The following is a 24,351-nucleotide window of genomic DNA, read 5'->3' on the forward strand; positions in this document are numbered from 1 at the left end:
ACTCAGCAGATAGGGAGAGACTGAAGAGAGAGACAGAAACAGAGGGATGAAAAGAGACAGAGACATGGGGACAGGAAGACAGAGAAAGAATGAGGAAGAGAGAAGAACAGGGAAAGGACAGCCAGAAAGAGGATAGCAGAGGCAGTCTTCTGGAGAAGAAAGGAGGGTATGGGATCAAGCATGCATGTGTAGGGATTTACCCTGGCAATGAGAAAGACATAGAGCCTGGAGCAAAAGATTAGAGAATGGCGAAGGATGGGGGGAGGGCAGATAGACGAGGAGAGAAGGAGGAGTTTGTGGTCAGCAGCTTCAATTTCTGCAATCAAGTTCTGAGCTGCGATAGTGAGGGAGGTTTGAGTGGCACAGAAGCCTGATTAGGGAGCAGTACCAGTATTACGTCACTGCGGAAGTCCCGGATGACGTTGGGTAACCCCTTTCTAGCTACCTTGTGAGGGCCGTGCTCTGCATCTCCAGAAGTGCTTCCCTAAAGTCAACAGCCACACATATTGGGGATGGCTGCATTCATTGACCGCTAAGGTCCTCGGTTTCTAGGACTAGAGATTGATGGAGGAGCATTCACCGGTTGCAGTCTCCACGACAGGCTCCCCGTGCCTGGCCAAACCTTTTATTTTCATTTTCTCTTCTCAAACAGGTGAACAACAATGGAATCATCTCCTTCCTAAAGGAAGTCTCTCAATTCACGCCGGTAGCCTTCCCCATCTCTAAAGACCGCTGTGTGGTGGCTGCTTTCTGGGCTGATGTTGATAACCGCCGGGCTGGAGAGGTCTATTACCGGGAGAGTAAGGAGCAGGCCACCCTGCAGAGAGCCACGGAGGACATCTGGAGATATTTCCCAGAGCTCCCCGACTTCTCAGCAAAGTGGGTTTTCGTGGCCACCTGGCACCAGGTGACTTTTTTTGGAGGGAGCTCATTTTCTCCGGTAAGTTCAGCCATTGGTGAGGGATGGAGGGAAGAACTCTAACCAGAGTTTTCTAACCAAATGCAGTCCCTGGCTGTGGGTCTCCAGGGACTCTCTCTCCCCTTACCTGTTCTCTGCCTGCAAGTTCTACTGCGTCCACTGGAGCCTGACGCGGCCACTCCCAGAACCACTTTGGATCTGCTCCTTTGGGGATCTCCTCTGACCAAAAGATTTCTTTCTAGCATTCTTCTCCCTTCTAACCCACCAGACCAGGCAGAGGACCATTTTGGCATCAGTTCTGGCAGTGGGTGCTTCCAAGGAGGCATGGGAGAGCTGTCTTCCAAGCCTGAGGAGGACTGTCATGTAGAAGGAGAACAGAGCTAGGGGCAATAGAAGGGGATGCCATCAAGAGACTAGTTTGGTCTGGCATCAGGAACAACTCCCCAGAGATGGGCTGCCTCGGAGGGGACTCATTGGGGTCTTCAAACTGAAGAACAATGAGCCCCTACTAGGTGTGCTGCAGAGATGATTCCTGTTCCAGCATGGGTTGGACAAGACACCTCTAAGGAAGGTTCAGGAATTTTATTCAAGACAATAAGAGAGGCCCTTGTTCAGAACCTGTTGACTCAAATTAGTGACTTTTAGATACTGTTCTTCCTAGCAAATAACACCTCAAAGGAGAATGTTTGAAGGCACAAGGAAGCTGACTAGAAGTCAATGGCAGCAGGGACAGTTTGACAGAAGAGAGATATAAAAATGTACAAAGCAGATCCAAGAACAATAAAGGCACAAACTGGGGCCACTTAGGGTCGGAGCAAAGAGCCTCATCAACCTGGGTCCCACCCCCAGCCTCAAGGGCTTGGCAGGGATTGATATCAATTATGAGGTATCTGAGTCTTTCAGAAAAAGCTAAATTGTGGTCAGGATGCTCTGTTTAAGAAGGCATGTGGTACTGATGTGCTTTAGAAAGGTTTCCATCAAAAATGTTTTTAGTTATCTAGAAAATTCATACATATAACACGTGATTCCCTAATGATGTCAAATAAATGAGATATTACTATGATATATTTAAGGAGCTTCAGATCAATACATTACATCTATGTTTGCACTTCTGTTCTTAACTTAGTGGTTTGTTCATTAACTAGGTCATTCAGATTAGGAGCTATTTAGACATCAAATATGTTTTAAAAATTATCCTGAGGGGGAAAAGCACATGCACATTCTTTCACTTTTCTGGGATAAATAGTATTTTGATGAGCTAACACCTCTTAGCGAAGGTAGCAATGTCTAGGGAGAAAGGCAACATCAACTGTTTTGCTGATTGCAACCAGAATCTTACCTTTTGCCACATACTTTCTCCATGTCTATTGCATGAGAATCTCATAAGCCTCTCTTTCCAGACACAGAGAGATAGATATGTGAAAACCTCCTATCTGGCCTAGTTTCCATCATGGCAGCACACCTCTCCTACACACCCAGCCCCGCTCTATCTCTCCTGGCCCAACTCCATTTTCTTCCTGGATTCTAAAATGGTTCAGACCAATGGGACATCTACATGGGCAGAAATCTGGTATTTGAGGTTCCCCCTTATGACTGATGCAAGCCACCACAGTCACAACTGCACCTTCCCATTGCAAGGAGATCTGGATTTGAAAGCCCTCCCCACTGATCCCCTGTGGGCTAATGGCATAGTCCAGATTCACCACCAGCCAAATCATCATTATGGAATTGCAATGTCCCCACACCCTCCCCCTGCCTTCCCTCAGTTCCTTCTTTTTTAAAAAAAGCTTTATTATTTAATAATTTTTACATATTCTGCAACGTCCAAATTAGAGTACATCTTCTTCCTCCTGGTCATAATACCCATCCTCCTCCCAAAGTAGTAGCAATCTGTTTTGCTTTCTATTTTATGTACATAATGTGCCCCCACTGACTATAGACTTTATGAAGGGAAGGGCTAGACATTTCCCCACACAGCATCCTGTTCTGACAAGGCACTCAGCTGTGGAAGAAATGTTAAACTAATCACATCTAATTAATTAAAACACTGACCAATAGTGGCTCAAGCCAAGAGGGCTAAGAACAACTGGAAGAAAGTTAACTTCGGAGCAGCTAGGTGGCACAATGAACAGAGCACCAGCCCTGGAGTCAAAAGGACCCAGGCTCAAATCAGGCCTCAGAAATCCGACACTTAGGAGCTGTGTGACCCTGGGCAAGTCACCCAACCCCAACTGCTCTCCCTTCCCCCCTCCAGAAAGAAAGAAAAAGAAAAAAAAGAAGAGTTAACATAACCCTTCAAGTTATAAGAACTCAAAGCAGGTAGACATCAAATAAAAAAAGTGTGTCTGATTAAGAAGGTTCTTCATGATTTTGATGTGCCTCAGTGTCATAATTATAAACATGAATTGTCACTGTTTTTATAGAACTAAGTTCTAGCAGAATTTGGAAAAAGCTTTTACTTTATAACAAAAAATTGCCAAAGATATTCAGCATTATCTTTTCCTGCTAAAATGTCTGGACACAGGTGTCTGTCCCACAAGGAAGCCGCTTGCTTTTGCATTAGAAAGAGGTGATTAACAGTGAAACCGTTTCTTTTCCACAGTGGAATACAACAACTGCTGTAGATGAGAAGGACTGCAGACCAGCAGCTGTGGAACCCAGTTCCTTCTCATTCTCCCTCCCCACCCCCACTGTTCTCTTTTTCTTCTCCTGGTTAGGCCAGCTTTTTACTAGAGTCCGAGGGTCTAGGTTCAAATCTTGCCTCTGATACTTATTTCCTGTGTCATGTGGAGTAAGTAACAAACTTTCTAGCCATCAGTTTCCTCATATGTAAAATCAGTTGGCCTCACCATTGCCTGGCTGTATGACCTTGGAAAAGTCACTTACTCTATGCAGACCTCAGCTCCTCAACCATAAAGGGGGTAGTTTGCACTAGATGACTTCTAAAGTCCGTGCTAGCTCTAACTTTCTAGGAGCTATATTCTAGGTTTGGTCCCAACTCTGACATTCTATGTTCTTTGTCCTAAAGGACCTCCCAACTCTGACATTCATCATTCTATATTCTAAGGTCCCTCCCAGTTCTACCATCCCATGTTCTGTGTGTTAAGGTCCTTCTCAGGTCTAATAGTCAATGTTCTATGCTCCAAGGGCTCTCCCAGCTCTGACATTCAGCGTTCTGTGTTCTAAAGGCCCTCCCAGAAATTCCCGGGGGGCGGGGGGACAGAGCCAAGATGGCCGCATGAAAACAGCATCTTACCAGAGCTCTCTCACAAGTTCTGTCAGATTCCTATTTAAAAAAAGTGAATCTGAGCAGATTTGAGAGAGCTAGAAACCGCGAGCAGTCTGAGTGGGGCAAATTTCCAAGTCAGGAGAGTCCAAAAGGCCGACGGGATGAATCTGTAGGCTGGGAGAGTGCTCAGCATGCGGAGCTGCTCCAGACAGCACCAAAGTGGAAGAGGCCATGGAAACCAAAGTGGGAGACAGGCTGGGAGAAAACTGGGCCCCTGAAACCGGTGAAGATCCCCAGTCTGTGGAAGCGAGGAGAGGCAGAAGCACAATGCCACCGGCCGTGAGACATCAACTCCTGAAGCTTGCAGCCCAAAGGATTGAAGCGCGCCTTCTTGAACTTCCGGGAGACATAATGGCCAGGTAAATGGATTTAATCCCTCCCCCCCCCCCGACCCAGAGAATTCCTCGGAAAAAAAACGCTGGAATAGAGGAGACAGAAGTGGGGCTTCAGTGGATGAGCAGTGGGAGTTCCTGAGTCCCAGGGGGCAGAGCCATCAGGGTCAACACCAGGAGCCCATACGTACCCTTGCTCCCCCAGGGGAAGTGCCAGACACCAGCTCAAACAACAAACAGCTGAGACCATTGCTGAAGAGCAACAGTGCCGGAGAGCAACCCTAGGGGAAGAGACTTCAGGCAGTCAGACTCCTCCCCCACACCTCAGGAAACTGAAGGCTATAATTCACAAAGCCAATAACTAGACTCACAACCCCCAGAATAAGAAAGCTAGGACAGAGAGCCCTGAGCCCAAAAAGCAGAAATTCATTGTAAAGCCAGGAAAAGGCTAACCAACATGAAGAAGAACACAAAAAAACCAAGGACCATTGATTCTTTTTATGGAGACAGGCATGATCAAAATACCAATTTGGAAGAGGATAGCAATGACACTATGCCCACATCTGATACCTCAAAAGGGAATGTGAACTGGTCTCAAACCCAAACAGCATTACTGGAAGAGGTAAAGGAGGATTTTAAAAACCAAATTAGGTTGGTAAAAGAAAAATGTAAAAAATGGGGGAAAAAACACTGATGAAATCACGTCCTTAAAAAATAAGATTGGCAAAATGGCTATGGCGATTCAGAATCTAAAGAGAAAATGACACCCTGAGAGATAAAATCAACCAACTGGAAAAGGAGACTCAAAAACAAAATGAAGACAGCAACTCATTAAAAATTAGAATTGAGCAAGTGGAAGGTAATGACTCTATGGGGCATCAAGAAGTAATCAAATAAAATGTAAAGAATGAAAAAATAGGAAAAAAAATTTGAAATATCTGATTGGAAAAACAACTGACCTGGAAAATAGATCCAGCAGAGACAATTTAAGAATTATTGGTATGCCAGAAATCCATGATGAAAAAAGAGCCTTGATAGTATCTTTGAAGAAATTATCAAAGATGACTGCCCAGAGGTCCTAGAACCAGACAGTAAAATAGTCATTGAAAGAATCCACCGATCAACCCCTGAAAGAGATCCCAAATTGAAAACACCAAGAAATATTATAGCCAAATTTCAGAATTACAAAGTCAAGGAGAAAATACTGCAAGCAGCCAAAAAGAAACAATTCAAATATCGTAGAACTACAGTCAGGATCACACAGGATCTCTCAGCTTCTACATTAAATGACAGGAGAAAATGGAATATGATATTCCGAAGGGCAAAGGAACTGGGACTACAACCAAGGATCAACTACCCAGAAAAATTAAGCATAATTTTTCAGGCAAGGAGATGGATATTCAAAGAAATAAGGGAATTCCAGACCTTCCTGATGAAAAGGCCAGAACCAATGGAAAATTTGATCTCCAAATACAAAATTCAAGAGATAGATAAAAAGGTAAACGGAGGGAAAAATCCTCCACAAACCTTATTAATCAATAAGGGCAAATTATTTACATCTTTATATAGGATTATATCATCTTATGTATGATATATATATATATATACACATATATGTCAATCTTGAGAATAGTACAGCTATTATGACAATTGAAAGGGATACACATAGACTGTGAATGTCTGTATAAAATAACTGATATAAGGATAAAAAACATAATTAAGAGATGTAAAGGGAGGGTTATGAGAGAAGAGGTAAGGAGGTAGTAGAAAAGGGTAAATTACATCAAATGAAGAGGCACAAAAACACATTATAGTAGAGGGAAAGAAGGGAGGGAGAAGAGCAGTATTTGAGCTTTACTGTCATCTGATCTGGTTCAAGAAGGGAATAACATACCTTGATAAGTATAGAAATATAACTTGTCCTACAGGTAGTAGGAGGGGAATGGGGGAAAAGAGGGAGGGGGTGGTCAGAAGGGAGGGAAGAAGTAGCAAGTGGAAAACAGTAAGATAAGGGAGGGGAATTAAGAGGGAGTGTAAACTGAGGAAGGCAGCAGTGAAAAGTAAAACTTTGTTGAAGAGTGGAAAGGGAGAAATAAAAGCATAAACAGGGGGAAAATAGGATGGAGAAAAAGACACAGATAGAAATTCTAACTGTGAATGTGAATGGGATGAACTCTCCCATAAAATGGAAGCAGATAGCAGAATGGATTAAAAACCATAATCCTACAATATGCTGTTTACAAGAAACACATTTGAAACAGGGGGATACACACGGGGTAAAGGTAAAAGGCTGGAGTAAAATATATTGCACTTCGGCTAAAGTAAAAAAAGCAGGTGTAGCAATCCTAATCTCAGACAAAGCAAAAGTAAAGACAGATTTAATTAAAAGAGATAAGGAAGGACACTACACCTGCTAAAAGGCACCATAAACAATGAAGCAATATCATTGTTTAACATATATGCACCAAATGGTATGGCATGCAAATTCTTAGAAGAGAGGTTAAGGGAGTTACAGGAAGAAATAGACAGTAAAACTATAATATTGGGAGACCTCAACCTCCCCTTTCTGAACTTGATAAATCTAACCTCAAAATAAATAAGAAAGAAGTTAAGGAGGTAAACAGAATTTTAGAAAAGGCAGATATGATAGACCTCTGGAGAAAACTGAATGGGGATAAAAAGGAATATACTTTCTTCTCAGCAGTACGTGGCACATACTCAAAAATTGACCATGTACTAGGGCATAAAAACCTCACAATCCAGTGCAGAAAGGCAGAAGTAGTCAAAGCATACTTTTCAGATCACGATGCAATAAAAATTATTTGTAATAAAGAACCATGGAAAAATAAGCTAAAAATTAATTGGAAACTATATAATCTAATTCTAAAGAATGAGTGGCCCAAAGAACAAATCAGAGAAACAATTAGTAACTTCATTCAAGAGAATGACAATAATGAGACAACATACCAAAACTTATGGGATGCAGCAAAAGCAGTTCTTAGGGGAAGTTTTATATCTCTAAATGCTTACATGAATAAAATAGAGAAAAAGGAGATCAATGAATTGGGCATGCAACTGAAAAAGCTAGAAAAAGAACAAATTGAAAATCCCCAATTAAATACCAAATTAGAAATACTGAAAATCAAAGGCGAGATTAATAAAATTGAAATCAAGAAAACTATTTAATTAATAAATAAAACAAAGAGCTGGCTTTGTGAACAAAACCAATAAAATTGATAAACCTTTGGTCAATTTGATTTAAAAAAAGAAAGAAGAAAATCAAATTACCAGTATCAAAAATGAAAAAGGTTAATTCACCTCTAATGAAGAAGAAATCAAAACAATAATTAGGAATTACTTTGCCCAATTGTATACCCATAAATTTGACAACCTTAGGGATATGGATGAATATCTACAAAAACATAAATTGTCCAGGTTAACAGAAGAGGAAGTAAAATTTCTAAATAACTCCATCTCAGAAAAAGAAATTGAGCAAGCCATCAATGAACTCCCTAGGAAAAAGTCTCCAGGGCCAGATGGTTTTACATGTGAATTCTATCAAACATTTGAAGAACAATTAATTCCTATACTTTGTAGACTATTTGGAAAAATAGGTGAAGAAGGAGTCCTACCAAATTCTTCTTATGACACAAATATGGTACTAATACCGAAACCAGGTAGAGTCAAAACAGAGAAAGAAAATTATGGACCAATTTCCCTAATGAATATTGATGCAAAAACTTTAAATAACATATTAGCAAAAAGATTACAGCAACTTATCACTAGAATAATACACTATGACCAGGTAGGATTTATTCCAGGAGTGCAAGGCTGGTTCAGTATTAGGAAAACTATTAGCATAATTGACCATATCAGCAACAAAACTAGCAGAAACCATATGATCATCTGAATAGATGCAGAAAAAGCCTTTGACAAAATACAACACCCACTCCTATTAAAAACACTAGAAAGCATAGGAATAAATGGAGCCTTCCTTAAAAATATAAATAGTATCTACCTAAAACCACCAACAAGCATTATTTGTAATGGGGATAAGCTAGATGCATTCCCAATAAGATCAGGGGTGAAACAAGCATGTCCATTATCACCCCAACTATTCAATTTGGTACTAGAAACATTAGCTGTAGCAATAAGAGAAGAAAAAGAAATTGAATGAATTAGAATAGGCAAAGAAGAAACTAAATTATCACTTTTTGCAGATGATATGATGATTTACTTAGGGAATCAAGTAAAGAACTACTTGAAATAATAAACAACTTTAGCAAAGTTGCAGGATATAAAATAAACCCACATAAATCCTCAGCATTCCTATATATTACTAACAAAGCCCAACAGCAAGAGATAGAAAGAGAAATTCCATTCAAAGTTACTGTAGACATTATAAAATATTTAGGAGTCTATCTGCCAAGACAAACCCAGGGACTATATGAACATAATTATGAAACAGTTTTCATGCAAATAAAGTCAGATCTAAATAAATGGAAAAATATCACTGCTCATGGTTAGGCCGAGCTAATATAATAAAAATGACAATTTTACCTAAATTAATCTATCTATTCAGTGCCATACCAATCAAACTACCAAAAAATTATTTTACAGAGCTGGATAAAATAACAACAAAACTCATCTGGAAAAACAAGAGGTCTAGAATATCTAGGGTATTAATGAAAAGAAATGCTAGGGAAGGTGGCCTAGCCATAGCAGATATTAAACTGTACTATAAAGCAGCAGTCATCAAAACTACCTGGTACTGACTAAGAAAGAGAGTCATGAGTCAGTGGAATAGGATAGGTACACAAGATGGAGAAGTCAACGACTATAGCAATCTACGATTTGATAAACCCAAAGAATCCAGCTTCTGGGCTAAGAATTTACTGTTTCACAGAAACTGCTGGGAAAATTGGAAAATGGTAGGGCAGAAACTGGGCACAGACCTTACACCATATACCAAAATAAAGTCAAAATGGGTTCATGATTTAGGAGTAAAGGCTGATACTATAAGCAATTTGGGAGAGCAAGGAATAGTTTATCTATCAGATTTATGGAAAAGAAAAGAATTCATGACACAAGAGATAGAGAGCATTACTAAATGCAAAATGGATAATTTTGGTTGTGTTAAATTGAAAAGTTTTTGTATAAAAAAGCCAATGCAACAAAGATTAGGAGGGAAGCAGAAAATTGGGAGAAAATCTTTACAACCAGTGTCTCTGATAAAGGCCTCATTTCTAAAATATACAGGGAACTGAGCCAAATATATAGGAATACAAGTCATTCCCCAGTTGAGAACAGGCAGTTTTCAGAGGAAGAAATTAAAGATATCTATAGGCATATGAAAAATGCTCTAAATCACTACTATCAAAACAACTCTTAGGCACCACATCTCTCCTGTCAGATTGGCTAAAATGACAAAACAGGAAAATGATAAATGCTAGAGAGGATGTGGGAAAATTGGAACATTGTTACATTGCTGGTGGAGTTGTGAACTGATCTAGCCATTCTGGAGATCAACTTGGAACTATGCCCAAAGGGCTATAAAAATGTGCATACCCTTTGACCCAGCAATACCACTTCTAGGGTTGTTTTCCAAAGAGATCACACAAATGGGGAAAGGACCCATATGTACAAAAATATTTATAGCAGTTCATTTTGTAGTAGCAAAGAATTGGAAATCAAGGGGATGCCCATCAATTGGGGAATGGCTAAACAAGTTGTGGTATATGAAGGTAATGGAATACTATTGTGCTATAAGAAATGGGGATGATACGGACTTCATAACAACCTGGAAAAACCTACACAATATAATGCTGAGTGAGCGGAACAGAGCCATACACAACCACAGATATAAGGATTCTGTGATGACTAACCCTGATAGACTTTGCTCTTCCCAGCAACACAAGGTGCAAAGACAACTCTGAAGGACTCATGATGGAGAATGCTATCTACAGCCAGAGAAAGAACTATGGAGTCTGAATGCAGATTGAGGCACACTTTATGCTCGCCTTTTTTTCCCCTTTTTTTCTCTCTTTTGTTTTTGTTTTTGGATTTTTTTTTGGTTCTTTCTTCTTTGTCATGATTCATTCCATTGGTCATGATTCTTCTTCACAACTTGACTGTTGTGTAAATAAGTTCAATGTGAAGTTATATGTAGAAGATATATCGGATTTCATGTCATCTTGGGTGGGGGGAAGAAAATCTGGAACTCAAAATTATGTAGAACCGAGTGTTATAAACTAAAAATAAAAAAAAATTCAAATTCCGAGAACAATTAGCACAGAAGTTTGTGGCAGAGTAGAAAAAGAATTGGACCAAGAGTAAGGAGGCCAGGGTTCTAATCTTGTGTACCCATGTGATATTAGGCTATCACAAGATGTCTCTGAGTCTCAGTTTTCTACTTTGTTAAATGACTCATATTAGTTCCAGGTAAATGAAAGGTCCAAACACTTCTTAGAGGCAGTGAGAAAGAGGGATGTGCATTAAAGCTGGGCAAAGGCATTATTTTACTTGAGAAGGATAACATTAGCTAGCACATTGACATTAATTTGTGGATCTTATTAGCCTTTTGCTATGCAGATAGCCGACAAAAATAGGGCTGTAGGAAAATGGAGCAATGAGGAGGAAAGAGCTGGTGACTTTGCACACCTCTGCCTCACCCAGATCCAATTCACTTGCAAGTCAAGACATCACCCTCCTGATGTCACTGGTCCTCTTCCAGAACGAAGGCTGAACAACAACAGTGACTAGAGATCAGCGGCAGAAACAGGGAGAAGCAAAATGCATGCTAGTGGACTTCTTAGCCCTCTGGATGGCGTAAAGGAGCAAGGCGACCACCGAGAAGTGTGGACTACCAAAGCAGACAGAGGGAGTGAAAAGCTAGGCTATCAACAAATCGGAATTGAATGCATTAATATTAACCAACCCAAAAAGCAGTGGGTCATAATGTGGAGGTGTCAAACGTGTGGCCCACAGGCCACATGGGGCTCACAACAGTCCGGAATGCTGCCTGAACCAGATTAAAATGTAATTGGGAAATATTTAACAAAATAAAGAAAAATACGATGAAACATAAAAAATAAAAAAATAAAGTCCCTCCCAGTTCCACTGTTCCATGCTCTGTGTTCTAAGGTCCTTCCCAGCTCTGACATTCAGCATTCTATGTTCCAACGGCACTTGTGGTTTTGACATTCAATGTTCTATGTTTCTTTCCCTGTAGGTAAATACCTTCCAGATCGTCCTCATCACAGATGGCAAGCTGTCCTTTACCATATTCAACTATGAGTCCATCTTGTGGACCACAGGCATGCACGCCAGCAGTGGGGGCAACTTAGCAGGCCTAGGAGGCATTGCTGCACAGGTAGGATCGATGGGCACACAGGATGCACATTCCCGGAAACCTCTCTGTACTTTTTTTTTAAGCTGTTAGTGTGTTTCTCCAGAGACGTGTGAAGAGCCTGGTTTTTTCCCCTCCCTCCCTCCTTGATGCTGTGAGGTTTGGCCAGGGTGTATTCTTTACATTGGCCGGTGCCACTGAGTTCCTCCCTTGCTCACCTCCCTGCCAGCCTGGCTCCCATCCCCACCCCCAGCCTCAACATTCAAGAGCAGCGACAGAGAGAAGAAATGTTCCCTCTTGTTTTCATTTAATCCCTTTGCTCTTTCTTAACGGTGCCCAGAAGGATATGAGTGGGCTGCCACCAGCTGAGCTGTTCCTGGCACTCTGCCCAGGCCCTTTTGAGAGTCTCCAGCAAGCAGGAAATCACAAATCACAGGTGTAAGGAAGCGGGTGCCTGGTGAGATTCCAGACTCCAAACGGGCTGATGTCAAGGCTTGTCCATAGAGTCCGGACTCTAGCCCTGCCTGGATGCCCGCAGAATGAGACGTGGTTACAGAAGAAGTGCCGCAGCCAGAGTGCCTCCTCTCCCTCCTGGCCCACAGGCAGCTCCAGAGTCAGGCACATCCTGAATGGCCACTTGCTGCCAAGCCACTTTCCTCTCTGGGCCAAGGTTTCCTCGTCTGGAGGGAGAGGCTTAGATTCAATGGCTTCTGAGGTTCCTTCCAGATCTGTCATCCCATGACCCCATGAACAACATCAGACACTGGGGGAAGAAAGACCATTCCAACCACAGCTATCAGTCAAAATGAAGCACTTCAGGTCGGCCCCACCTGTAAGAACACAGCCCTAGATTAGGAGGATATTTGTCTCTTCCAAAGTGCTTTCACGAAGTGCAGATGAGAAAATGGAAGCAGAGAAAGGCTGTCACACAGAAAGTAGTGGATTCCACCCAGGTCTTCCCAACTCCAAGCCCCAAGCTCTGCCTACAACACCAGGCTGTCAGGCGCCCCAGCTCTTTTCAACAGCCCAGCCTTTCTTCTTCTGGTTCTAGAATTCTGACTCGCTGATCTTGTCTTCCCAGGCAGGGTTCAATGCTGGTGATGGGAAACGTTACTTCAACATCCCTGGCTCCCGCACCGATGACATCGTCGACGTGGAGATGACGACAAATGTGGGTATCCCCGGGCGATGGGTGTTCAGAATCGATGATGCCCAGGTGCAAGTGGGGGGCTGCAGCAACACAAGTAAGAGGACAGTCGCTAGGCGTCTTCCCTTTGGGGCGGGGTGGGGGGAGGGCAGCAAGGGGCCTGGGTCTCCTCTTTTTTGTCCCTGTTTTGTTCCAGTGCCCATCTTGTCACACAACTAGAGGTGGGGTCCTGCTGAGGGTGGATCAGAGAAAGACCGGAGCTCAGGACAGAATTAGCTCATTAAAGTCATTAGCCCTGAGCAAGATCATATGCCTGAGGGAATTATGATGGATAGGAAGAAGAAAGGGTGGAAAGGAAGGAAGGAAGGAAAGGAGGGAGGGAGGAAGAAAGGAAGGAAGGAAGGAAGGAAGGAAGGAAGAAAGAAAGAAAGAAAGAAAGAAAGAAAGAAAGAAAGAAAGAAAGAAAGAAAGAAAGAAAGAAAGGAAGGAAGGAAGGTAGGAAAGAGAGAGAGGAAGATAAAGAAAAGAAAAGAAAGAAAAAAGGAAGGAAGAAAAGGAAAGAAGGATAAAGAAAAGAGTTTGACATTTGGGGCTATATCAAAAGAAGGGTAAAGTTGAGAGAAGAAAAGACTTTATTAGATCAATGAAAATTTGATGTAAGGAAAAGCCATTTGAATGGCCTGATAAAAGTCTAGACTGAAAAACTTGAATCTGGTCCTCAGTTTACTCATTAACAAAATAGAAGATTGCTAAAGTCCCTTGATTTTTAGAGTCAGAAGGATCTGAGTTCAGATCTTGGCTTTGCCACCTATACATGTGTGACCTCAGGCAAGCCACTCTACCTCTGGCCTTCAATATCCTCACCTATAAAATGAGAAGGTGCACCAAATGACTGCTGAGCTCCAGCTCTAAATCCATGAGTTGACAATTTCTAAAATTCTATGAGTTACTGAGTCTTAGAAAACCAAAAGTAAGGAGATGCCATGCTGGGAGTTCACGTAGGGTCATAGCAACACGCACATCCGCATGTTTAGCACAAGCTAGGTGAGCCCAGATGGACCACAGTCTATCCAAACCTATGATAACATGATCAACATGAGAAGAAAGTTTGAGAGACTGACTTGATGGAGCACAACCCCAGACACATACACATCCCAAATAGAAATAGTTCGAGGTATAATCGCAGAAGTATCTGAGGGTGGCTTTAGGAAGATTTTCCTAAACTGGAAAAGGTATTAGAGAAAAGCGGATCCTTGATAAATAGGAATGAGAGAAGTTTGAGGTCAGACTCAAGGAAAACAAAGGCATCTTCTCTCTAAGGAATCATTAGGGAGAAGTAGAATGATGAGGAAGGAGACTCCCTGTCACCCGGAGCCTCCAAGCCAAGTCTGGATGACCACTGGTTAGGAATGGTGTAGGGAAATCCTTGCTAACAGATGGGTTGGCCTGAATGACCTCTGAGGTCCCAGTAGGTCTGTGATTTGATGGTGGTCAAAGGAGTGACTGGTGAGGCAGGAGGAAGAAAAGAAGCGGCCAAGGCAAAGACCAGGAAAAATAAAGAGATGTATGGGACAAGACACCAAGGGGCAGGAAAGGTAGAGAAAGGACTATCTCATGAAAACCCTCCTCTCCTTCAAACCAACAACAAGAATTCTTAAAGTCGGCAAGGTAGGGGAGAAGACAGTGCTGGGAGGAGAAGGAAGAGAATGACATGGATGTGACAGTGGGAGTTGACAGTATCTGTCACAGCTAAGGAATGATTGCTCTCCAAGCACCTTCTCTTATGGAAAAGATGGACATCATCTGCTGTCTGCTTTCAGTGGGAGCCTCACTCATTCATAACCAACAAAAACAGGAAGGTGATCAGTGCCAAGGCCAGTCTGCAGGAGCCTCTTCTAATGAAGGACTGAATAAGGAATGTGAACGTCAGAGTCAAGGGTACCCTTGTGGCTCTGGACCTTGGGAAGCCCCTGAGCAGAGGGCTCACTTCTGGATGGAGCAGTAGGAGATGAATAGTCACTTATCCTAAATCTCAGGGCTTCTCTAGCTTTATTTATTTGGGCTTAATTCGCTTATTAATTTAACTGTTCAGAAGATGGCCTCCCTAGGCACAACCATGGAGATTTGGTCTTGTTTGTACAACAGCCAGAGTTTGCATGCAGAGCAATGTAAATGAAGAGAGACCCTGAATGTGGCCAGGAGAGTGAGGAGGGAAGACAGACAGGGGAAGGACAGTGGGTGGGAAGGGAGGTGGGCATTTAAGTAGGAGCAGACAAGATTTGGGGCAGGGGAGAGAGGGACGATGGGGGAGAGGAGAGAGGGCTTGTCCCATGGAAGAGGGATTAGACTTATTCTGCTTGGTCCTCAGAGGGCCAAACTAGGAGCTTGGAGAGAAGTTACAAAGAGACAAATTTAGACTTGATGAAAGGAGAAAACCCCTAAAAAGGCAGTACTCCAAAGCAGGATGGGGCTGCCTGGGGAGCTCTCAGGTCCGCAAAGGGGATGGGAGGACTATTTGTCTGGCATGATGCAAAGGAGCTTGTTGGACTTGGGTCCAGTGGTTCCACATCACCCCTCAGATGAAATGGGGACTCCTGTGTTTGGTGTTTACAGCCCATCAAAATCTGACTCCAGCTAACCTGCTAGGTTGATTTTGTGTTTTACACACACACACACACACACACACACACACACACACACACACACTACACACACATACACTACACACACACACATACACACACACACACACACACACACAGAAAGAGAGAGAGAGAGATCGAGAGAGAGAGAGAGAGAGAGAGAAACACCTCATCTCTGAATGTGCAGATGCCAAAGCCCAGCGTCTGCACGGAGATGTAAGCCACAGTTAACAACGAGGTCTTATTAAAAGGGAAAAGGAAGGAAAGAGGGATCACAATCTTGGGGATAAAGACTGTAGGAGAGCAGCAATGTGGCAGCTATAAACCTGTCAGGAGTTCAGAAAAAGGACTGGCCAGGACAATAAAGCATGAAACATGGATGTGTGATGTCTGGGGTCACTTCTTCGAGTAGGAAACAAATTGTGAATCTGCATCCCTTGTACGCTGCTCCTATTATGTATTGCTCGTCTTGAAATCCAGGGAAGATTGAACAAGATGTCCCAGGCATCCAATGTGGGCCAGATGAACTCCCAGGTGCCCCCGTACATGGCTGGCTCATGAATTTTAGGGCAAAAAGCTCAAAGTGACCGACCCTCTGCACAAGTGGGCCCAGAGTCACTGACCACCCCAGGTTCATATTGGAGACCCCTGTCATTGACAGACACAGAATCAGGAGGAATCTCAGAGGCTCCAAGTCCTACCCAAGCCTAAACAGGAAGCCCCTCTAATTACCTTTGAGAAGGGACCCTCCACCCCCTGCTGCAAGGCCTCCAGAGACCAGAACTCATCACTCTTGGACATCTCTCATCTCTCTGCCCCTGTCATCCCCTGCTTGTAATTCTCCGTGCCAAGCAGAATACATCGTAACCTTCTTCCACACGACAGCCCTTCCAACGCCTGGGGAAAGCAATTTTTGTACCTGCCCCACCCCACCCATCTCCTCTTTTCCAGACTTCACAACACCAGTTCCTTGAAATAATCCTTAAAGCACTAAATAATCCGCTTTCCTCACATCTTCATCTTCAGCTCCTGGTGTGACATTGTCTCTAGTCCCCTCGCCATCGTGGGCTCCTTCCACCAGAAACTTTTCAGTTTCTCAATTCCTTTCCTGATAAAACACGGTGTCCAGAACTAGATGAAATCCTCTGTGACCTGAAGGGCATCATCTAAAGAGCTCCATTCCCAAGGGCCTTCCAGCACTCTTAGTCAGCTGCCCAGAGTCTTCTTCCTCTAAATCCCATGAAGCTGGCTATCGCCAAACCTAACTAAGGCCAACATCCAATATGCCGGCCTTCCTCAGTGATGTCCCTCTAGGGTGCACAGACACAAAAGCTCCATGACTGAGCGGCAGCGGCAGGTTCTGCTGCATTGCTCTGGGGCCTCTTCCACCTGGCAGAGAACCAGAGAAACCCCGATGGAGACCAAAGCTGCTCTTTGTACCATCTAACTTCCGGTCCTTTACGATCACAGCACTTAGAACTTATAGGGTCTAAACCTCCTGGAGGCCAGTGTAAGTATTTCAAAATTGAATTTATAAAGTCCTCACACCTGGGGGTCTCTTGTTGCGTATCCCCCTTGGCACAGAAGGAAACAGAAACGTCGGGCCAGTCCGGTCACTCAGCTCATCACGCATCCGCAGTAACCATCACTCCCACCATGCTGCTATGTGATGGCCAGTCCTGATGGGCTGCCCCCAAAGTTAGGGTTGGAATGGTGCTCAGGGCCATTCATGCCATCCAATCACCGGGAATTTTTCCAATATAAAATAATATTTCCTAATATCCAAGATCTCTGAGAATGCACAAGCCTCTGTTACCTTATTTTATTCAGAGATTGACTGTTTTCATATCTTCATACCCCTTCCCTGTGCTTAGGATGGTGCTTTATACGATGTAGGCACTTAGTCAATAATTTATATTTAAATAAATGAGATAATGTGTGTAAAGTCTTTGCAAACCTTAAAGCACTAAATAAGTGTGAGCTATTATTATTATATTAGAGGCAGCAGGCAATTTCAGTCAGTCAACTAGAATTGAAAAAATGCCTACTGTGTGTCAGGCAGTGCGCTCTAGGACAGGGCTGTCCAACCTTAGGTTTTTATTGAAACAATATCGATTTGCCATTTTAGTGAGTGCTCTGCGGTAGCTCGGCTTTTATGTAAATTTATGTAAATTTCTATGCTTGTAGGCAGAGGCATAAATCACACTGCAGGTCGAATTTTGGCCAGCTCTGCTCTAGGATACTCTGATGGATAAAGAACTGGCCTTTGAGCCAGGAAGAGTTCATCAGCCCAAGGCACAGCTCATGGGGGATACAATGAGGGATGCTTTTTAATATCCTTTCTACAAGAATTCAAGTACTGGCCACGTGGCCCAGGGAAAGTCATGTAAACTTACACCGTTCTAGACAGTTCTCTAAGACTGCGAGGTGGTAAAATGGTTCCATTTGCCAATGAAATCACAAGCCCGGTCCCACACCCTATTATTTTAATTAATTAATGAGAGAATCAAAGAATCAAAGGGGAGACCTGTTATAGTCTGAGCACCTCACCTGAATGTTAAAAGAAAAATTCCTGAGCACATTATTCTTAGAGTGAAGTTGTCCTGTTTTGTGTCGGCAGCTTCTGTGTGTCTGACCCTCCGTCCTTGTCTGAATGGAGGGAAATGTATTGACGACTGCATTACTGGGAACCCTTCTTACACCTGCTCCTGCCTGGCAGGCTTCACAGGGAAAAAATGCCACCTGGGTAAGTGTTTCTCTGGGAGAACCGCGCCACACGCTGCTGCTCTTTGAGATGCTGCTGCTGTGATAAACAGCCCAGACTTGGGATTCCGGTGGTGTAGGGAATGCCCTCTGCTAATGTGGAGGAAGATTAGATAGTCTTCAAGAAGAGTCCCGAACTTAACCATTCTGTAAGCTCCAATTTGGGTTGATTTGGTTTTCTTCATACGAGGCTTCATGTTCTGTCTTTCAGATGTGAATGAGTGTGCTTCCCATCCATGTCAGAATGGAGGGACCTGTACACATGGCATAAACAGTTTCAGCTGCCAATGCCCCCCAGGCTTCAAAGGGCCCACCTGTGGGACAGGTAAGACACACCATCCAAAAGAAAGCTCACCCAAAACCCTGCCCCTTCCAATTTCAAACATCCCTCCCGAATCAGGGACAAGAGTCAGAGGGCTGCCCAGATGCCAGGCATCTCGTCACAGATTCTGAGTACTAGAAAGAACCTCAAAGACCATCTGGTCCGATCTGACCTGGGAAGGAATTCTTCTGAAGCGCCTGGACCAGTGAAGACCCCCGAGGACAGGGCGCCGCACCCCCCCCAGGCGGCTCATGCTCCTCCTGGATGGCTTGCTGAGTGGCAAGCTTTTCCTGGCATCCAGCCTAAATCAGTCCCTTTGCAACTTCTCGCCATCTCTGCCTCTGAGCTCCTGGCTCAGCCCCACACTAGCAGCCTCCAACCTAGGGACTTGTACGGCTTCCCCTTTTGTTCATGTTTTAAACATCCTCCTTCTGGTATCCCCGTGAGTTAGAGGAGATAAGAGGGTGGTGGTTACCATGATCCCCACTTCACAGATGAGGACACTGAGGCACAAAGGGTTGATGGGCACTGCAGAGAGCCATATGATGATTTCACAGCACATTTCAGATTTCCTAGGTGCTCTGTCATTGTCTTGTTTTGTGAACACACTGGTCTCTTATAAATGCAGCCTCAGCAGAAAACGGCATCTGCCCACCCTCCATCCCAGGGGGCTCCCTGCTCTTTGCCGCCTCTGGGTAAAGGCATCCTCTCCCACCCAGGAACCCCAACTCAAAGATGATCAGAGAGAGCCCCAGAGGCCTGGGCAGGTCAATTCTCCTCCGGGGAAACATGCGAGTGCTGCCAGAAAGCAACTACAACCAGAGACGGATGTTCTGAGACCTTCAAGGGCTCAAAACCCCCAACAAAACATGCTGTCAGTCCTGGTCAAGTCCCTTTGGAGATCTGCCATGGCCACGCAGCCCTCTGCAGGTCCAGGAAGCAGTTACCTCCTCCAGAGGGGAAAAGGCGCCCACTTGACCTCTGGGATCGATTCCTTTCCTTGCTGAAAACGCCAAGAGTCGTGGTCCAGCCACATCCTTTCTAACTGCCTTTCGAATCAAACCAATCTCCCCAGAGGAGTAACTCTCAAAAGAGAGACTGCTCTATCATCTGCTCCTCAGTGTCTCTGCCAGATTCAATGGGGTCCCCTCCACAAGAAACCAACAGTGGCATAGTCACTGCATGGGGACCCTCATTTGTGGAAAAAGATGCTGCCTTGGAGCCCTTGAGAAGCTTGGGATGCTCCCCATTCATGAGCCTTCCTGCCCTGGCCCAGACTGGCTTTCCCAGTGCCCGGGGCTGACCCTGAAGCTGTCCTTCCTCCAGGCCACGAGGCAGCCTGCACCCCGGTGGTGCGGTGCTACCCTCTCTGACCACTGCTGGCCAGTGGGCCTCAGTTTCCTCCTCTGTAAAATGAGGAGCTAGACGAGATGGCCTCTGAGCCTCCTCCCGGGTCCAAGTCTGTGCTCCCCCAATCCTCTGATCTCTGCTTCTGCTGGGTTTGCTGAGCTCCCATGCCCACCTTCTCTCAGCCACCAAGGCCACCCTCACCATTATCCATTAATCCTGCTCAGTTGACACCACCCACCCAGAAGGGAAGCTTCATCTGGGACTCTCCAGCTCTCCCACAGAAAGGGAGATCTGGATTGCCTCCACCAGATGGCAGAGGGTCTGTCAGGAACAGATGGATGGTGGAACCCAACCCATCATTCAGAGTGATTCTTCTAGACCAGAGGGACTCAGGGATCTCAGGATGGGCCCTTCCACCTTCTCCAAAGGCCTGGCTTTCAGCAGGCAATCATCAAAGCTGAGGGAAAGCCTCCCTGGGGGTGCTGATGAACTATAAATCAAAGGTCGGGATCAGGAACCAAGACAGATGGAAATGAGAATCCAGGTTGGGGAGAGAGGGTGAGGGGTAGGGTGATGCACAAGGGCAGGAGGCAACCACCGAGGAAGACTGTGCCTCGAGGGCTGCTTGTTAGAAACAACAAAGATGACCCTGGCCCACACGCTCCTTGTTGTCAGGCCCCCTTGCAAATGACACTGGCGCTTTCAAAGCTGCAAAGGGAAGCGACCCCAAGGACCTCCTGCCCAACCTTCTTGTTGTCAGACGAGGAAACTGAGGCCAGGCAGCTACTGAAGATGACATGGGTCCTGAGACTGAAATCTAAGCCCAGCACTCTTCCCAGGCTCTTCACAAAGTTAGCCTTGGGAGCCTCGCAGGGTCTCTGCTTGACTCTGGCTTGGCCGTAGTCCCAGTTCTTTCTCATGGATCCATTTGTCCCATCTTACCGTGAGCAGATCATAGAACCTCGGAGTGGAAGGAGATCTCGAAGCCACCAGTCCCACACAGAAAAAAATGCCCCTCCTTATACCGCCCCCCCCAGCAGCGCTCCCCAGCCTCCAGCCCACTGTCCTCTGAAATGCCTCTAATTTCCTCACATCAAGCCTCTGTTTGCCTCCACTTCGCACTCACGGGGCCCAGTTCTGCCCTTTGTGCTAGGCTCGTAGTAAAAGAGCCCTGGGTTTGAATCCTGCCTCCAACATTTCCTAGCTGTCCGAACAGGTCACCAAGACTGTTTCTTCACAGGTAAAGTGGCTTTGACAATGCTTGTCACTTCTGGCTTCACAGTGTTCTTGTGAGGCTCAAATTGGATAATGCACGTCAAACCCTTTGCGAACTTTAAAATGTGATAGAAATGGCAGCTCTGATGTTTCCCTGCTCTGTCAGAGAATAATAATATTAATAATGGAAACAATAACAGGAGCTAGCATTTCTGGCATGTTTTAAGGTCTGCAAAGCTCTTCACAAATATTGTCTCATTTACTACATGTGTATAACCTACATCTGATTGCATACTGTCTGGCTGGCAGAGGGGAGGGAGGGAAGGAGAGAATTTGGAACTCTAAATCACAAAACAATAAATGTCTTTTTTTTAAATTGCTTTAACATGTAATTGAGAGGAAAAACAAAATTTATCAAATTTGTTTTAATTATGTCATTTAAACCTCACACCAGCCCTGTAGGGAGGCCATTTTGCAGGTGAGGAAGTTGAGGCAGACCAGGGTCACAAAGTCAACAGTGTCTGAAGCAGGATTTAAATTAAGTCTGTCCCTCTCTCTCCAGAGCTTGAAGCCCCACCCTCCGCCACCCCCCTTTTCTCTCTGCATTCTCTCTCTCTCTTGATAACTTCCTTTGTATCGATGGCTCCCACCCCTGACCTTGCGCCCAAGCTCCAGATCTGTATGTCTGTCCATTAGAAATCTTTTACTGAAAAGGGACGTCACTTAACGACTGTGTTCATGTCTCTCTTGTCAGTGGAATCCCCGTGTGACACCAAGGACTGTCAGAATGGTGGAGAATGCCAGGCTGGAAACGGGACTGCAGAGTGCCTGTGCCAGCCAGGGTACACAGGAGAAAACTGTGAAATCGGTAAGAAGCCAGATGGGCAGAGTGGCACTTAGGGCAGTGCCAATCTTGAAGGCAGGAAGATCTGGATTCAAATCCCGTCTCTGACATTTACTCGCTGTGTGGCCCTGGGCAAGTCACTTACTCTCTCTGGGTTATAGTTTCCTCTTCTGAAAACTGAGTGTGATCCAACCCACCCTACTGGCCTCCCTCCGGAAGACTAACCCACTTATGTCATGTGTGATTGCTCTCCTACAGATATAAATGAATGTGACTCTGACCCATGCATGAATGGGGGGAAATGTGTTGACCTGGTGGCTAACTATACCTGCCTGTGTTCAGAGCCCTTCACTGGCCCTCGCTGTGAGTTGGGTAAGGAGTCTCCCTCCACTTATGACTGAGTATTCCCTCTGTGAGCAGCCAAGGCTCTTCTCAGATCTCTTCCCCCTCCATTCATCTTGTTTCACTCTTCCCCTGGCTCTGCTGACTTCTCACTCTCTTCTACCCAAGCCCAGGCTTGCTTCTGGTGCCCTTACTCTCTGCTGATGCTGCCAGGCTCTGCTGAGGCTCTTTCTTTTCCACCCTATCTAGATCAGTCATCCTGTGAAGACCGGAGCTGCAGGGACAGGCAGACTTGCAACTACATCCGCCCAGGCCGCTACATTTGCACGTGTTCTCCTGGCTACTATGGGAACAACTGTCAGTATGGTAAGCAGCTGGGGTGGCCCATCTCCCTGAACCACGACACCTAGATGGACCACCACCTGGTGGTGCGTGGGGGTTAGAAGGCAGAGTATAATGGCTCATTGGGAAACAGGAGCGTCCATCTACCCGTGGGACTTCTGACTGCCCATGCACTTTCCAAAGAGAGTGGAGGGCAGAGGTGTGTATACAGCAAGCCTTGGCCATGCAGCTGTGAGGCCCAAGAAGTCAGCTTCAGGTAGGGGTAGAAAGAGGAAGGAGAATCCCCACATGGTCACTGACCACTGCAACAAGGCAATGAGGAGAAATCAGTAACTACCTACTCCATGTGTACTTTCCCAACTCGATGAGATCTTTATGAAAATAACCTACACACAAAAAAGTAAGCCTTACTTGAGGCATTTGACAAACAATATTCCAGCTGAATGAAAGGCTTAGAGAACGAGAGAGTCCTCTACATCGACTGTTTAAGAAAAAGGACAGCATTCAACTTGGTAGAACAAACGTCACTTTAAAGACCCTCTTCCAACAAGCTATTTTCTAGATGACTTGAAAGATGGGGCATATTTAGGAAAGCAGGAACAGGGAGTTGAATGACCACCCTGTCATGGCAGATGTCCAGCTCAGAGCCAAAATCAAACAGGGATTACCTATGGATGGATAGTCTACAGGTTACATATGACATCATCCTGACTGTATTAGGCCCCACAACAATGCAGGGTCACCTAAATGAGAGCTAGAATCACTTAAGATATTTTAGTCTAATCAACCTTACAGGAAAAAACCAAGGGGATAAAGAATGGCCGCTGTCCAAACCACGCTTGTCAGCTGGCTAGAGGGCCCACAGACATGGTCTATGAGTTCATGTATCTTGGACAAACACTGTGGACGGGCAATGAACGGAGCCCAAAATTAAACAGCAAGAGGAAGAGGGGAAGCTGACTCACCTTTGGGAAATGACTGGGAGTTTTTAATGGCCCCAAAGTTCTCCCCAAAACAAAGGCCTGTTCATCTTTTTAGCACCAACATTCTTTCAGTGACCCTACCGAGTTGCTGGTCATTCAATACTGTCATCCAAAGGGCAGTAGAGGGTTTCGTGGTGAGTGTGACAAAGAGCCAAAGATACCACCAAGGAGATGAAGAACAGGAAAAGGAGACAGGTCAGTCACGCAGCAAGAGGAAGGGATGACAAGCAGTGTCTGAAGACTCCATTGGTACATCAGGGTGTCTGGACATGTCTCTGCTATGTGAGCAGACCCTGTGCAGAGGATTTATTGGGAGGTATAGCCAAGAATTATACAGAATGAGAAGGCACAGATGAGCCACATTGGCTCTGTTTAGGGGAGTAACCACAATGATGGCATCACAAATCCCCTGATATGCCCAAGTAAATGTAGACGTCTACACCTGGCTTCCAAAGCATCTCTATATTCCACAACCTGGAGTCCTTTATGACATTTCTTATGACTGAGAATCTG

At 44.7% G+C, this 24,351-nt stretch overlaps 1 protein-coding gene and 1 non-coding gene across 2 annotated transcripts in view; one reads left to right on the plus strand and one right to left on the minus strand.

Moving 5' to 3' along the window:
* Positions 1–24,351, plus strand: part of SNED1 (sushi, nidogen and EGF like domains 1) — a 102,092-nt gene that overhangs the window by 41,944 nt on the left and 35,797 nt on the right. Inside the window, exons 2-9 of the mRNA XM_036755829.1 lie at positions 653–940; positions 11,772–11,912; positions 12,970–13,132; positions 18,298–18,423; positions 18,652–18,765; positions 22,082–22,195; positions 22,430–22,543; positions 22,763–22,879. Of these exons, the coding sequence (XP_036611724.1) occupies positions 653–940; positions 11,772–11,912; positions 12,970–13,132; positions 18,298–18,423; positions 18,652–18,765; positions 22,082–22,195; positions 22,430–22,543; positions 22,763–22,879 (1,177 nt within the window). The remainder of the gene's footprint in view (positions 1–652; positions 941–11,771; positions 11,913–12,969; positions 13,133–18,297; positions 18,424–18,651; positions 18,766–22,081; positions 22,196–22,429; positions 22,544–22,762; positions 22,880–24,351) is intronic.
* LOC118849324 lies at positions 3,442–3,575 on the minus strand. Its single transcript, XR_005010374.1, has one exon. It is a non-coding gene; the product is annotated as a small nucleolar RNA SNORA41 (small nucleolar RNA).

This window comes from Trichosurus vulpecula, chromosome 4 (genome assembly GCF_011100635.1).
Source record: "Trichosurus vulpecula isolate mTriVul1 chromosome 4, mTriVul1.pri, whole genome shotgun sequence".
NCBI lineage: Eukaryota > Metazoa > Chordata > Mammalia > Diprotodontia > Phalangeridae > Trichosurus > Trichosurus vulpecula.